General features: G+C 46.5%; 1 protein-coding gene across 1 annotated transcript in view; it reads left to right on the top strand.

Moving 5' to 3' along the window:
* The first annotated feature begins 3,986 nt into the window (after nucleotides 1–3,986).
* Nucleotides 3,987–14,901, top strand: part of STK17A (serine/threonine kinase 17a) — a 32,892-nt gene continuing 21,977 nt past the window's right edge. Inside the window, exons 1-2 of the mRNA XM_073678210.1 lie at nucleotides 3,987–4,142; nucleotides 4,331–4,529. Of these exons, the coding sequence (XP_073534311.1) occupies nucleotides 4,348–4,529 (182 nt within the window). The 5' untranslated portion in view covers nucleotides 3,987–4,142; nucleotides 4,331–4,347. The remainder of the gene's footprint in view (nucleotides 4,143–4,330; nucleotides 4,530–14,901) is intronic.

The raw sequence follows: 14,901 nt of genomic DNA, 5'->3' as shown, positions 1-14,901 counted from the left end.
ATGGAATAGTTTGCCGCTGCAAGATGCTGTGGTAGCCATGCTGGTTCAGTATGCCTTCAATTTTGAATAAATCCCCAACAGTGTTACCAGAAAAGCACCCCCACACCATCACACCTCCTCCTCCATGCTTCACGGTGGGAATCAGGCATGTAGAGTCCATCCGTTCTCCTTTTTTGCGTCGCACAAAGACACGGTGGTTGGAACCAAAGATCTCAAATTTGGACTCATCAGACCAAAGCACAGATTTCCACTGATCTAATGTCCACCCCTTGTGTTCTTTAGCCCAAACAAGTCTCTTCTGCTTGTTGCCTGTCCTTAGCAGTGGTTTCCTAGCAGCTATTTTACCATGAAGGCCTGCTGCACAAAGTCTCCTCTTAACAGTTGTTGAAGAGATGTGTCTGCTGCTAGAACTCTGTGTGGCACTGACCTGGTCTCTAATCTGAGCTGCTGTTAACCTGCGATTTCTGAGGCTGGTGACTCGGATAAACTTATCCTCAGAAGCAGAGGTGACTCTTGGTCTTCCTTTCCTGGGGCGGTCCTCATGTGAGCCAGTTTCTTTGTAGCGCTTGATGGTTTTTGCAACTGCACTTGGGGACACTTTCAAAGTTTGCCCAATTTTTCGGACTGACTGACCTTCATTTCTTAAAGTAATGATGGCCACTCATTTTTCTTTACTTAGCTGCTTTTTTCTTGCCATTATACAAATTCTAACAGTCTATTCAGTGGGACTATCAGCTGTGTATCCACCAGACTTCTGCACAACACAACTGATGGTCCCAACCCCATTTATAAGGCAAGAAATCCCACTTATTAAACCTGACAGGGCACACCTGTGAAGTGAAAACCATTTCCGGTGACTACCTCTTGAAGCTCATCAAGAGAATGCCAAGAGTGTGCAAAGCAGTCATCAAAGCAAAAGGTGGCTACTTTGAAGAACCTAGACTATAAGACATATTTTCAGTTGTTTCACACTTTTTGTTAAGTATATAATTCCACATGTGTTAATTCATAGTTTTGATGCCTTCAGTGTGAATGTACAATTTTCATAGTCATGAAAATACAGAAAAATCTTTAAATGAGGTGTGTCCAAACTTTTGGTCTGTACTGTATATGTGACACCCTGCTCAGAGCTACTGAGCTCACTGATCTGCTGTTGGCTTGACGTCGGTGCCGCAGCCAATGCCAGACACTGAGAGCAGTGGTGGACCAGAGGACGGTGAGTACAACACTTTTTTTTATACCAAACTGCTCTCTGGGACGATATTTAACTGAAAGGGGACAACTCCATTCAGGCCTGGTCATTAAAGGAGTTGTCTACTACTACTACTCGGTCAGCCGCTTCTGAATCTCTATGTTTGCACCCAGTAAAATAATAACGCCTATACTCACTGTTCCAGTGGTGGCGGCACTGGTTTTCCCATTGATCATGTGACATTGTTATGTCATGCGATCCCTGCAGCCAATCAGCGCTGGCCTTACATATATCCGGAGGAAGTGAGAGCAGCTGCAGCTCCCTTTGCCTCTGGATGTCAATTACGTCTGTCGAGAGTGAAGCCAGATCTGATTGGCTGCAGGGATTGTGTGATGTAACAATGTCACATGATTCATGGGCGTACCCACCGTGGGGCAGCTTCCCCCCCTCCTAGAAGCAGGCACGCAAGCCGCACATCAGGGCGGCGTCAGCACCTGGCGCACCCGGGTAAATGCCGGGGCCCTGAGCAGGCGGGGTGGGCCCTCACCGTCAGCGCCCGCTCCCGCGCGCTTGCTCAGGGCCCCGGCACCCGGCACAATACTTACCCCCCCGTGCCTCCGCAGCAGCTCCTGCATCGTCCGCGGCTGCTGCACTGTGACGTCTCAGGTCAGAGGGCGCGGTGACGTCTTTACACCCCGCTCTCTCCTGAGCAGTCACAGCGCAGAGCGGGATGAGGCCGGAGACGCTGGAGTCCGGAGCAGCAGCAGCAGGTGAGATGTGAGGTGAGTATTTGATTTTTTTTTTTTTATTATATGGAGGCCTGTGGCAATATAAGGGAGGGGGGTGAGGTGGGGGTGTGTGACATCCTGCATGGGGCATTATAAGTGTGGGGGTGTGTGACATCCTGCATGGGGCATTATAAGGGGGGGGTGACATCCTGCATGGGGCATTATAAGGGGGGGGTGTGACATCCTGCGTGGGGCATTATAAGGGGGGGGGGTGTGACATCCTGCATGGGGCATTATAAGGGAGAGGGGTGTGTGACATCCTGCATGAGGCATTATAAGGGGGGAGACATCCTGCATGGGGCATTATAAGGGGGGGGGGTGACATCCTGCATGGGGCATTATAAGGGGGGGGGGTGACATCCAGCATGGGGCATTATAAGGGGGGGTGTATGACATCCTGCATGGGGCATTATAATGGAGGGGGGGGTGTCATCCTGCATGGGGCATTATAAGGTGGGGTGACATCCTATGTGGGGCATTATATGGGGGGGAACAGCCTGCATGGGGCATTATATGGGGGGAACAGCCTGCGTGGGGCATTATGTGGGGGGAACAGCCTGCGTGGGGCATTATGTGGGGGGGGGCAGCCTGCATGAGGCATTATGTGTGGAGAGCAGCCTGCATGGAGTGTTATATGGGGGCAGTATTCTGTATGGAGCGTTATATGGGGGCCAGTATTCTGTATGGAGCGTTATATGGAGGCCAGTATTCTGTATGGAGATTTATATGGGGGCCAGTATTCTGTATGGAGCATTATATGGGGGCCAGTATCCTGCCTGGAGCGTTATATGGGGGCCAGTATCCTGCCTGGAGCGTTATATGGGGGCCAGTATCCTGTATGGAGCGTTATATGGGGGCCAGTATCCTGAATGGCGCACTATATGGGAGCCAGTATTCTGTATGGAGCGTTATATGGGGGCCAGTATTCTGTATGGAGCGTTATATGGGGGCCAGTATCCTGTATGGAGCGTTATATGGGGGCCAGTATCCAGTATGGAGCGTTATATCAGGACCAGTATCCAGTATGGAGCGTTATATCGGGACCAGTATCCTGTATGGAGCGTTATATCGGGACCAGTATCCTGTATGGGGCAGTTAATGGCGGCCAGTATTCTGTGTGGAGCGATTCGCCGGTTTCTGAGCTATTGTAGAATTGACAATAGATATCACTCATGTAATGTAAGAAGTGAAATCTTTGCATTGTACTATATATATATTTCTCTTCGGTATCTGTGACCATGGCTTGCCCCCCCCTAGTTTTGATCCTGGGTACGCCCATGACATGATTGCCGGGAGAACCAGTGCTGACACCGCTGGAAGGGTGAACATAAGGCCGCAGTCAGGGTCATATAACACGGGCTATGATGGCACCGCAGTGCACGGACTGGCCAGCGGCTCTCCTGCCTGGGCTGACAGTGGCATAGATATACAGACTGTCACACTCGGGTCAGGAGAGACAGCTTGAAACGCGTAGACCTCGGTCCTTTTTATCCCCCTCCCCCATGTCACCCCTTCCCCCCTTGATAGTTTTTGCAAAAAAACTTTTTAAATCGTTTCTCATTAAAAGTCATGTTTTAAACTTCTAATCCCTGGCGGAGGCTGGAAGCCTCTGATTGTTTGTGAGTTCTGTGCTATTGCCCAGCTGCAGGCTGGAGTCCGTGCACCGCATTCTTCCTATGGAGGCTTCACACCATCTGCACTCCGTGCGCTTTTCCTTTTCTCCCCTCCCTATGTCTGCTCTTATGTGGCGGTACACACTGTATATGGGGGGCCATACACTGTATATGGGGCGCCGTGCACCGGCCGCGGACATCACCTGCACCTCCACCTCAGCACCGCAGCGGGCGGCACGCTATAGCGCCCTCTATAGGACAAGCCTCGGCCGCAGGTAACACTGCGCGCACACTGAGAAACAAGTCTGTTTTGATTGACGGTTAAACCACGCCTTCTTTCCGTTGCTTCCCCGTGAGAACCTGCACGGTGGGAGGAGGCCACGCCTTGGGGGCGGGGTTATTTTGAAATCTCTGAATGCGAAGTTGAGCCGCCTCGCTCAGGCAGTCGCCGCTGCGGTCGCGTGTGCTTGGTGTGTCCGTCTCACCGCTTGTCTGTACGGGACCACTGCAGCCAGCGGAGCTCCAGCACGAAGGCGGCTGAGGACACTGGTATGTTTACCGCAGTGCACGGCCCGGCGTGGGGGAGAACGTGGTGTGTGGCCGGGGTATTAGTGTTTACCTGCCAGCAGGGGGCGAGCTGCGCTCCTAGTGTGAGTCCTGACACGGGGGAGGGGTGCTCGGGCTGTGCTGTGGTCCCTACAGTTTCTGACATACTGACGGGTTCCATCTTCCTACAGTTGGCTCTGTACCTAGGATGGTCCCAGAGGAAAATGCTGGGATGATGGAGAAATGCTGCAGGACACCGAGGACAGCACGACGACAGGAGGACAGGAAGGGCCATGACAGGCCGGGGCTGCTCGGAGACCCCAGTACGCCCATGCAAAGCCAGCCGTTCACCAGTCGCTACACCATGTCCCCCGGGCATGAGCTGGGCAGGTAAGGGGCACGTTTAAGGCTGCGACGACGTTGAAATGGCCGTGTCACATTGCATCTAATGGTTTCCTAGGGTGCGACACCCTACAACTCCTGAGAAAAAATACTGACCAAATACTGATAGTGGGTCATGGTAAAAAATTGTGATTTCTGCTGGTCGGGGCTACCAGCGTGCCGTGGAGACGCCCAGCGTGCCGTGGAGACGCCCAGCGTGCCGTGGAGACGCCCAGCGTGCCGTGGAGACGCCCAGCGTGCCGTGGAGACGCCCAGCGTGCCGTGGAGACGCCCAGCGTGCCGTGGAGACGCCCAGTGCTTTTGCCTCTACCTCTTATTTGGTGAGAGGACTTTTGTGAGATCTTCCACTGGATTTTTTTTTCAGAAATACGGAAATGATTAGGCTGAAGCAGGGGAATTTGTGGGGTGCGCCCCCTGAATTGTGATAGTTTTGAGCAGTGTTACATACAGGGTAAAGCTGGAGCCTGTGCGGCTATTGCCAAGTGCCTGCTGATGACCCTGAGGTTTAGGAGATGACGGATGTGGTGCTGCTTCCAGGTTTATTTTGTTTTTTTCACTGACAGTCCGGTCTCTAGGGCCTAACTGCTGTCAATGAGGCCCTGACAACTAGAGATGATCCTAAAATGTATAGGACCTAGGTCTAGCAGCCATGTTCAAGACCTGCGAACCTCCCAAAATGCCAGGCACCTCTTGTGGTTATTAGGCCTGGCACAATGGCGGCATGACGTCACACCAGACCTGTCAATCAGAAGAGTAGCTGGGCATGTCGGGCGGCAGGAGGCTCGCAGGGCTCTATCTCTACTAGCCTACTGACCAATTACTCTGATCTTCAGTTCTGTCTGTACATAATGGGCAGGGCCCGGTTTGTCCCACCAAGCCCCCCGCCTTCAGATCAGTGGTATTAGCACCATTTTGGGTGCAGAACCTCGTTAATCTGAACCCCAGTGAGTGTTTCCTTATCACCAATATATGTGATCGTCGGCTGTGTCTCACCACAACGTCTGATTACTGTGATTGACACGTTCCCTGTCTCAGAGGCTGATTCTGTGGAGCGATCACTATGCTATGTCATGTGGACAGATCTCTTAATCTTACTTGGTGTCACCCCATTAATAAGGGTACACACATTCCTGCAGATAACGGGTATCCGGGAAGGGTCTTGTGTTTAGCAGGGCCGTTGGGCACCAGTCCCAGTCTGATGTGCTGCCTCCAACAAAGACTATGCTTACTATGTGAAACTGGAACAGATGCCCCAGAGAAGGGTGAATTAGCACAAAATAGGGAATAGGATTGCAGCTAATCCAGCAGGGTCTGATGTTTTGGCATAACGCTATGCTTCTACTAATGTGAATGTTGCAGCATCTGTGAGGAATCTGTGGATTTCAGGAGTTCTAACAGAGCAGTGTCTTGCACTGGAGCTGACATGGCTGTCGGGCAAAGCGCACATTTCAGCACTATGTGGCAAGGCCGGGGCAGGCAGCATTCCATATTTTATTACTATTCTGTTTATTGCAAACTGGATGCAGGTGGCAAATGTTACATAGATGTGGTAAGCGACGGATGAGAGTTGTGTCCGTGGTGTGGGTATGTGCCCGAATAGGTGACAGCTGCCATGATTGCAGGTCTCTTCTGCAGTATCAGGGGGGTGGCAGTGAGAATGTGATCACTTCTGCCCCCCCCCCCCTCCCCCATGGTAGATGTCTATGTAAAGGCAGCATGGGTTTGTTGGGTTTCAGCATGTTCCATGCTTTGGTACAGAAGATAACCCACTGGCAGATGTACTCAGCAGAAATGTATCCCCTTCTCCCCAGTGAGAACATTTGAGAATTATCAGTTGAATGTTCATGTGTTTGGGGAAGGTAAGAGCATGTGATAGACGCTATGCCTCCCATAAGTGTGTGCTAGTCTAATAAGTAATATTTAAGTGCACTTCTTATGTGGTTATATGTTCAGGAGATCTATGTCTGACAGTGGCCGGTCTCGCTGAATGCAGTGATATTTGTTCTCCCTAGGCCCCATTATTAAATAAAAATGTATATTGGGCAGTACGTGTTATACAGTGGTCCTCTGTATATTGCGCTTTTCTTTACAGGTGACTAAAGGGTATGCAGACATACAGGCTAGAGTGAGTCCGAAAGGGCATGCTGGTTAATAGGGGGCCTATGGGACCTAAACCTCGTAGTCTGGGAGCTCTGAACTACATTAAATGTGGTTCGGAAATGCTAAATACACTTACCTTTCATGTCCTTACATTTCTCTATATATTTAAGGGTAAGAGTTTGAGAACCGGGGAGGCAAGGGGCTAATGTGCAGTATTACCGTGACTTGGGCTGTGGCTTTGTAGTTTATGTAAGGGGAAGAAAAGTCACCTTGTTGCCATATTGTGTTTTTTTTTTTTTTGTTTTTTTTTTTTGCATTGGTAGCAAGGTCATCACTTTTTAGAGAATATCTCTAGGGAGTGATTGATGTGTGTGAAATTTTAATTTGAGTGTGAGAAGAATGCTAAAGTCCTGGGTAACGCTGGTATGTGAGCTATGTGTGCAGATTAATGCTTGGATCATTACAAGGACTGTTAAAGTACAGGTCATGAGCAAAAAGAGTCATGTGTCTGTCCAATGGGAAATAAACAAGCCGTCAGGCGCTGATTTATCTCTTCCCCTTCAGGGAGCTGTCATTGATAACGTGGGCCACAGTAGGATGCTTGGTCTAGGGAGCTGCCGATCAATTGATGCTCAGTGAGCACATGCTTTCCATTATTGTGCCAAGCCTTTGATCAGTCTGCTGCACAGGAACACGCTTAGTGGAGGGATTTAGCCAGACTAATCTAACCCTATGAAGAGGCCTGTTCAGTTGACTTTATTATGTGCAGTGCTTGGATGAATCAGGCCCCACTGGGATGTGTGCAGGGTAATGAGGATGATGCTGGGACCTGCCGGCTTTTCCTTGCTGATAATTTCCTGTTTATCACGCCTGCTTTATTTGCTTCGGATCTCCATGGACAAATAGCTGTAGATGAAAAGCTCCCGTATATTATCACAAGAAAGCTGTTATGGGACCATAATCATTTTTGTTTTCTGCGGCACAAGGGACGGGAGCGGACGTGTTGTGAAGTACCTTCAAGGCCTCTCTTCACTGTACTGAGAAGGAGAATCTCTGCTAGCAGTAGTATGATACTGGATGCCATATATTCAGTATACTGTCCCATGTGATGGCTCTCACCATCCAGGAGAACAAAACACTGTAAATCTTTTCTAATTTTCCAATACATGTGCACTGAAACTATATTTATAGTATGTACAAAATCCAAGTTATAAATGTCTTATAGGTGAAGGCCCCATCTCTGGGGTCCGCACTTGACTCGAAGCAGAGATCTCTCTAGTGCTTGTGCGATTCTCTCAATTCATCTCTTTGGCAGTCAGCGCAGGAAGGGGGCTCTTATACTGGCTTAGACTAGAGCCTCTGAGTTGGGACCCACATGTGTTAGACGTTTCTGATATGGGAATGCCTAAACACTTGAAGTCCTAGTGCCTAAAAGAGCATGTCTTCTAAAGAGGGAGGATCATTTTGTGGAAATAAGTAAACTTATCAAAGGCTATAAATGCTATCTGGAAGATTGAGCTTTATTTTATGGTGGTTGATTAATGAAAAAAACATTGCTTTGAACCAGAAGTATTAAGCCCTTCAGGTTCTCTTGCCGAGTGGCAATATTACTGTTCCCCTGCAATGTTCTACTTGATCTCAGCTTGTAGACCCCGCTAACCATGGCGGAACAAGGTTTTAGCCACGGTCCTGAAGCACCCAAGAATATATAGGAAAGCAAATTTAGTGAATCAGTTGTTGAAAAATAATTTGACACTTATCCAAAAAAAATTTTGGTCATCTGCACCAGTAAAAGCGGCTGCACACATTGGGACAAAGCGATTGAAACACTGAAAATGATGGGTGATAGAGATGCTCAGGAGGGTCATAGCTGATCGCCTAAACCTTTTCACTGCCAAGGGTGTATCTTGAGTGTCCTTGCAGGGTGGCAACTAGCTAGCCAAAGACATACAAGATACATCGTGGATATTAATGGCCATATATTGTCCTCTGTAGCAGCTACAGCAGAGATACAGGGCTTGTTTTAAAGCGAAGTCTTGATACAGCCCTAGATATCAAGGTTTAAATTGAGCACTGCATGTGTGTCTTCAGCTCTCACTCGAAATCTCACTTTAAGGCCATGTTCACACGTTCAGTATTTTTACATTTTAGTATTTGTAAGCCAAAATCAGGAGTGGAACAATCAGAGGAAAAGTATAATAGAAACACGTCACCACTTTTGTATTTATCACCCACTCCTGATTTTGGCTTAAGTGTGAACGTGGCCTAAAAGTGCAACTGCTTTTCTTTTGAGATTCCCCATAGAAGCCAACAGGGAAGAAAACACACCAAAAAATGTACAGTTCCACAGTATCTTTAAATGCACAGTGGACCTGAGTTTTGATTTAAATCAGATCCACTTTGCTTCAACTTCAAAAAATAAACATACTTGGCATTGCTATGTCTGTAATGACCCAAACTATATACCGTAACTAACTTATCTCCTTAGCTCACCTGGTAAATACCAATGGGGAAAAAAGCCTGGATTTCTACTGTTTTGTCATACCACCTAGAAATAAAAGAATGAGCAGCACATCTATGAAAAACCCTTTTGTGCTCAAAATGGTCATTATATCCCTTGATAAATGCTTTACTGTATATTTTCCAAAATAAGATCACTTCTGGGGCAGTTTCCTCCGTATTCCTACCTCAGGGGCTCTGTAAAGGAAATATGGCGATAGAAATCCATTCCTGCAAATCTTGAGGTGCCCAAACAGTAGTATACAACCATGTATAGGTTATTTCCATACTCAGGAGAAATTACATCCTAAATTGCGTAATAAATTTTTCCTTATTACCACGTGTAACTAAATCTACATAACATTGTAACAAACTTTAGTTGCAATGTTAAAGGAATCTGTTACATGCCTGTGGGATAAAAATGTCTACTACACCCCTAGATGCCTTTTTGAGGAGTGTAGTTTCAAAAGTTAGGTCAGCTCTGGGGGGTTTCCTCTCTACTGATACCTCAGGGGCTTTGCAGAGGTGATATGGCAATCCAAAATCATTCCAGTAAAACTTGTTCAAAAAGCCAAGCGACCCTCCTTCCCTCCTGAGACTGGTTGTGTGCGACCACATATAGTCTGTTGTGTACTTGAGCTGCTGCCAGACTCCTATGGTGGTGGTTTATCTTGCTGAGACAAAGGAATCAGTAGTCCAAAATAAGACACCCCAGATACTTATCTCTCCTGACATCCGTCTGTTGTGGGGGGACGTCAGGAGCCCCTCATACACATTAGGCTACTGGCCAAATCTGCTTATATCGATGGGTTTAGACGACGTCTATCTAATGTGCATGGGGACGTTAACTCTCCTCTCCCAATTCAGCCCACATGCAGGCTTGGCTGAGGGTACATGTGAATGGGGAGGGGGTCAGAATAGCTGTAGGCAGACTGCCATCTACAGTGGATGTCCAGCTTTTGTTAAGGTCTCTGGGGAACAGTTTAGGATTGTAGAAGGCCATTAGCGAGTTACCCAAATATTAGCTTAGAAGATTACTGGATTTCCTTTTATTTCTTTTTTCCATTTGAAATTAACCTTTTGTGTCCTCAGAACTAGTAACCCCAGATTTGTAATGTGTAAATGGTGAAGAACAGACTTGCATCTATACCATGTGTAATGAATGATCTCTAATGCCCAGGAAGCTAATGATTCTGTTACTTGATATGTAAGATAAGCGCCATGTCCCCCCCCCCCCCCCCCCTCCCCAATACTTGCAGACCTCACTCCCTGGTGGTGGATCTTCAGGATAATGTGGTTCCCTACTGCTGCCTACATATGCTCGCTGCCTCCAGTGGCTTATTCAGAATTGTGCTTCTTATTCATGTCGTCACTTATTCTGTTTAGTCACATTAATTTTTTAAGGAGGAAGGGAAGTGTTGGCTATGATCTCCATCATAGTGGTGTCAGCCACAAATTACTCACAAGTTACTGGATCAGACTTCTGCCTAAATTACTGACAAATCACCATGGCGTAATAATATGCCGGAGGATGTGTGACTGTATTTCTGGTCATATCCCTGGTAGTTTTACATGTTGGCCGCCTCTTGGTGATGGGGCATCTTCTGTGCTTGCTTTCCTATAGCGCTCTGTTACTATGTTCCTTGTTTTATAATGTTGCTTCCTGTCTTCTATGGTCTATTTGTATCTTCACTGCTTTTTCTGCTCCATGGATCACAGCCCCAGCACCAGATTGGTTGCCATGCAGTAGCTTGCCAAACAATTGATCTCCTCCCTCAATTCACATGCATTGTTTTATTTGGGCTGACACCCCTTATCCAGTGCTGGTGATTTACATTAGTGTAATCCTGATTGTTTCCTCTAATGTTCACCTCCCTGCTGTCCAGGACAGTGTAGTTAACAACATAGATGTGCAAATGTACGGGTAAAACCAGCCCTTCTTGTTTTGTGGGAGATTACTGTCAGTCCTTTAATTGGAAAGGGAGCCTGACACACATGGGTCTGCTCATCTGTTTCCTTTCTAAGCTTCCTGAAAGATAAGGATCACACCTTACTGTATGTACAGCAGACTGTTCTAGCTGATACCATCTCACCAGAGGCAGAGGGTGAAAGAAGCACTGGTGCATTTGTCATTTACACCAAGCGTAATGTCAAGAGAGCCTCTGATGCATGGTAGTGTGCGGCTTTATATTGCCCCATTGGCATTGTGTAGAGGCCTACCATAGATACGATGGTGTACTATAATGTCTGTTCTAGGGATCATGAGCGCTCCAAAGGTTGTAGCCTTGCCAAAGGATGCATAGTGCAGGGTAAAGGTCACCCTTTCTAAATGTATGTTCCTATATGACTAACAATGGGGATGGCCTTATTTATACAATGTTATGTTTTCTCCATTGTCACTAGGTTTTTTCACCTAATCTGAGAGCAGAATAATATAGGAGCAGAGACCCTGGTTCCAACCATTTATCCCTTACTGTGTTACTTGCTGTAGTTTTAATAAAATCACTGTTTTATCAGCAGCAGATTATTACTAGAGGACTAGTAATCTTGCTGTCAGGTAGTCCTTCATAGTCGTCATCTCTGTATAACCCTGCCCCCAGCATTGATTGGTAGTTTTCTCTGCTGTCATTTTGGCCATGTACATTGTACAATCAGCTCGGTAAGTGACACATAGCTGGAATTGGGTTCTATACCCCTACATTATACTGCTGTCAGGGTAGCAACAACCTTGTGACAGAATCCCTTTAGCTGCTTTAGTGAAAAGTCTAGATGCTGATTCCAATAATGTATCTCTTACTAGGCTTTTTGCTGCAGTTTTGATAAACTGTTATCTCTGCTGCAGGTCTCTGAATGCTGAGCTCAGTGTAACCCCGCCCACACCACTGATTAGCAGTTCTGTGTACATGGAGCGTATGCAGACAGCTGCCAATCGGTGGTGGAGGCGGGATTATACAGGGCTGATTAATATACAGGACTACCGGGCAGCAGGTTCACTAGTCCTCTTGCGATAACCTCTTGCTGATGAAGTAATGATTTTATCAAAACTACAGCAAGCAGCTGAATAAGTGACACATTGCTGAAATAAACATCTGTCTCTACATTATGCTGCTCCTAGATTAAGTGACAATACATTAATCTGGTGACAGATTCCCTTTTAATTGGTACATGCATGGCAGCTGCCATTCTCTGACCAGTTTTACAGGTATACTTGTGTCGGGTGTTGAGGAATGAAGAATCCATTTTCTAGCGTGTTAATATTAATGGCTTGTCTCTGGTTCTTAATGAGCAGATGGTAGTGCAGCATTGTACCAATTTGTAATGAGTTGGATGAACATTTGCTTCCACTTCTTTGGCCTGGCACAGGACTTGCTGGAAGCACATTCACATGTAATTAGAGCTGTCAATCAACATAATCTCAATATTACATAATTCAGAATGACAGTGCCACTGTGAAGTTACAGATCAGCACTTGGGCCACAATTGTTTAAGATTGGCATTTCGTACCCCAGTCTTGGTGAGGGGCGTTCTGGAATAAGAGGCTCACACCACTTAATGAATTGGGTGCATCTTATCAGTGGTGTGCCCCTCAGTTTTCTGGCGTAAACATGTTGATGAATCGGGGTGTTAATGTTTTGAATTGTTTGGGGCACAGCTCCTAGCTGCATTTGCATCTTGTTTAAGCTCGGCCATGTAGGAAGTGGGAGTTCTTTCACTTTAGGCTCAGTGCATTCTGCGTTTGTGGCCACTGTCGGGTGCATACGCCTGCGCCATGCTGTGCTCCGCAGCGGCCACGGTCGGGTGCATACGCCCGCACCATGCTGTGCTCCGCAGCGGCCACTGTCGGGTGCATACGCCTGTGCCATGCTGTGCTCCGCAGCAGCCATTATCAGGATGGATGATATGTCATCTGTCTGTCATAGGGATACATTGCAGAAAAAGTATAGAATAGCGGAGCATGTATTCCTATCCTGCACTTCAAAATGACTCGTCTCTGAAACAGCGTGTGATTTGGACACAGTAGTATGGCGACAGAAGCCATGACACCAGTGTGAACATGGCCTTACATGGCAACTACAGAAAGGTGAATTGGGTCTGTTCCCAGCAAACACTACCTCCAAGAAGGCTTTTCGGCCCTCCCCCAACTCACCTTAGTGTGTGCTTTTGTAATTGATATTCATTTACTATCCAATTCTTTATTTGCTTGTCATTGGTCAGGAAGCCAATTTAATTGATTAATTCAAACTAGTTCTAAGCTATACCCTATACACAGCAGTCAATCTGAACAGGCAGACCTGCAGTGTAAAGCATGAGTGAGGACGATCAAGCTAAGCTTAGGTAAAACTCCTAAGCTAGTTTTGCTAACCATAGAGTGATATAGAGAATGGGGCAAAAGGAGAGAAAAAAAAATAATAAAAATTTTTTTTAATAGTGCAAGAACCTTGCTGGACCTGAAATGGGTAAAATTTTGCCCTTCATGATCATGAGTGTGCTCAGCCAACATTGGGAGCTGTAAGGATTGCATGTGTGTTTTTCTATTGCCTTGCCTCCTATGTCTGGAAATGAAAAGCTTTGGTAGTCTGGAGAACTTGGCAACCATATGGCTTTATACTTTAGCAGTGTGCTTCCGTCCTCTCAGGCATGCAGTGTGCTAATCACTGTTTGCCTAGAAGTAGGTCAGCGTACAATGCTGAAGGGCCGGCATGACTTCATGCCACAGCAATGTGCAGGACAAAAGCGGGTTTACATTCCATGTATCCATGGTGGGGCCTGGCCTGCCTCATACACCACTGGGTCACTTCAGTTCTACCTGTAGGATGGTTAATCCTTTTTTTTTTTTCGTTTTGCACTGTTTCAGGATTTATTTATTTTTAGCGATTTGTTCTTTATATCCGTGTGTATAGCCATCTGTTGTAGGAAGAGGATGGCTGCTACTCTGTATCCTCTTATATGTACTGTAAATATGGCTGCTGCACAGTTGGTTTAGCACGTACCCCAGGAAAGCATGTCCAGGGCTTTGATGGTGTGCGACCTACAGTGCTAGATTAGCCTCCTTCTGGCTGATATCTGTCTGTATACAACAGAACAAGGTATGGGATACCATAGTAGACTGTGGCATTACATCCAGCAGAGTCCAGTAAAATGGGAGGAAGATGGCACCATATAGAATCCCAATGTATTCATCATAAGCTTGTCAGTGGCTGTTTAACACTTACCTGACAAAAATAAGCCAGCCAAGGGGTGAAGTGTGCCACTGTTGGACATAATTCAGTTTCTGCTTAATTCGATTGAATGCTTTTCCTACCTTGTGCATTAAAAGAAGGCCTAAAATGCAGTGTGCACATATCTCAAAGCTGGAAGCACACTTTTTTGCATTTTTTTTCAGCATTTTTAACTCTCTTAAAAACAATGTTGTTTTTTTTTTTTTTTTTAGATTTTTGTATGTTTTATAAGCTGTTTTTCTTTTGCATTTTGTTTATAATATAATTAATAACTGCTCATTTCAAGCCCTAAGTCACGTGCACACGTTGAGTATTTGTGAGTTTTTTTTTTACTTCAGTATTTGTAAGCCAAAACCAAGAGTGGAACAAGCAGGGTATGAGCCCATGATCAGTATTTGCAGTGTTTTGGACGCAGCTCACCTGCGCTGTGTCCAAAACGCTGCGTTCTACAGTAGAAGCACAGTGGATGGGATATATAGAAATGTCATGCCCACTGTGCTTCTATTTGATGCTGCATAAACTCACCAGCGGCATGGCATTAC

The sequence above is a fragment of the Phyllobates terribilis genome, unplaced genomic scaffold (genome assembly GCF_046119375.1).
Source record: "Phyllobates terribilis strain yellow unplaced genomic scaffold, ASM4611937v1 Scaffold_4__5_contigs__length_816908805, whole genome shotgun sequence".
Taxonomy (NCBI): domain Eukaryota; kingdom Metazoa; phylum Chordata; class Amphibia; order Anura; family Dendrobatidae; genus Phyllobates; species Phyllobates terribilis.
This window is presented reverse-complemented; position numbering and strand designations above follow the sequence as displayed.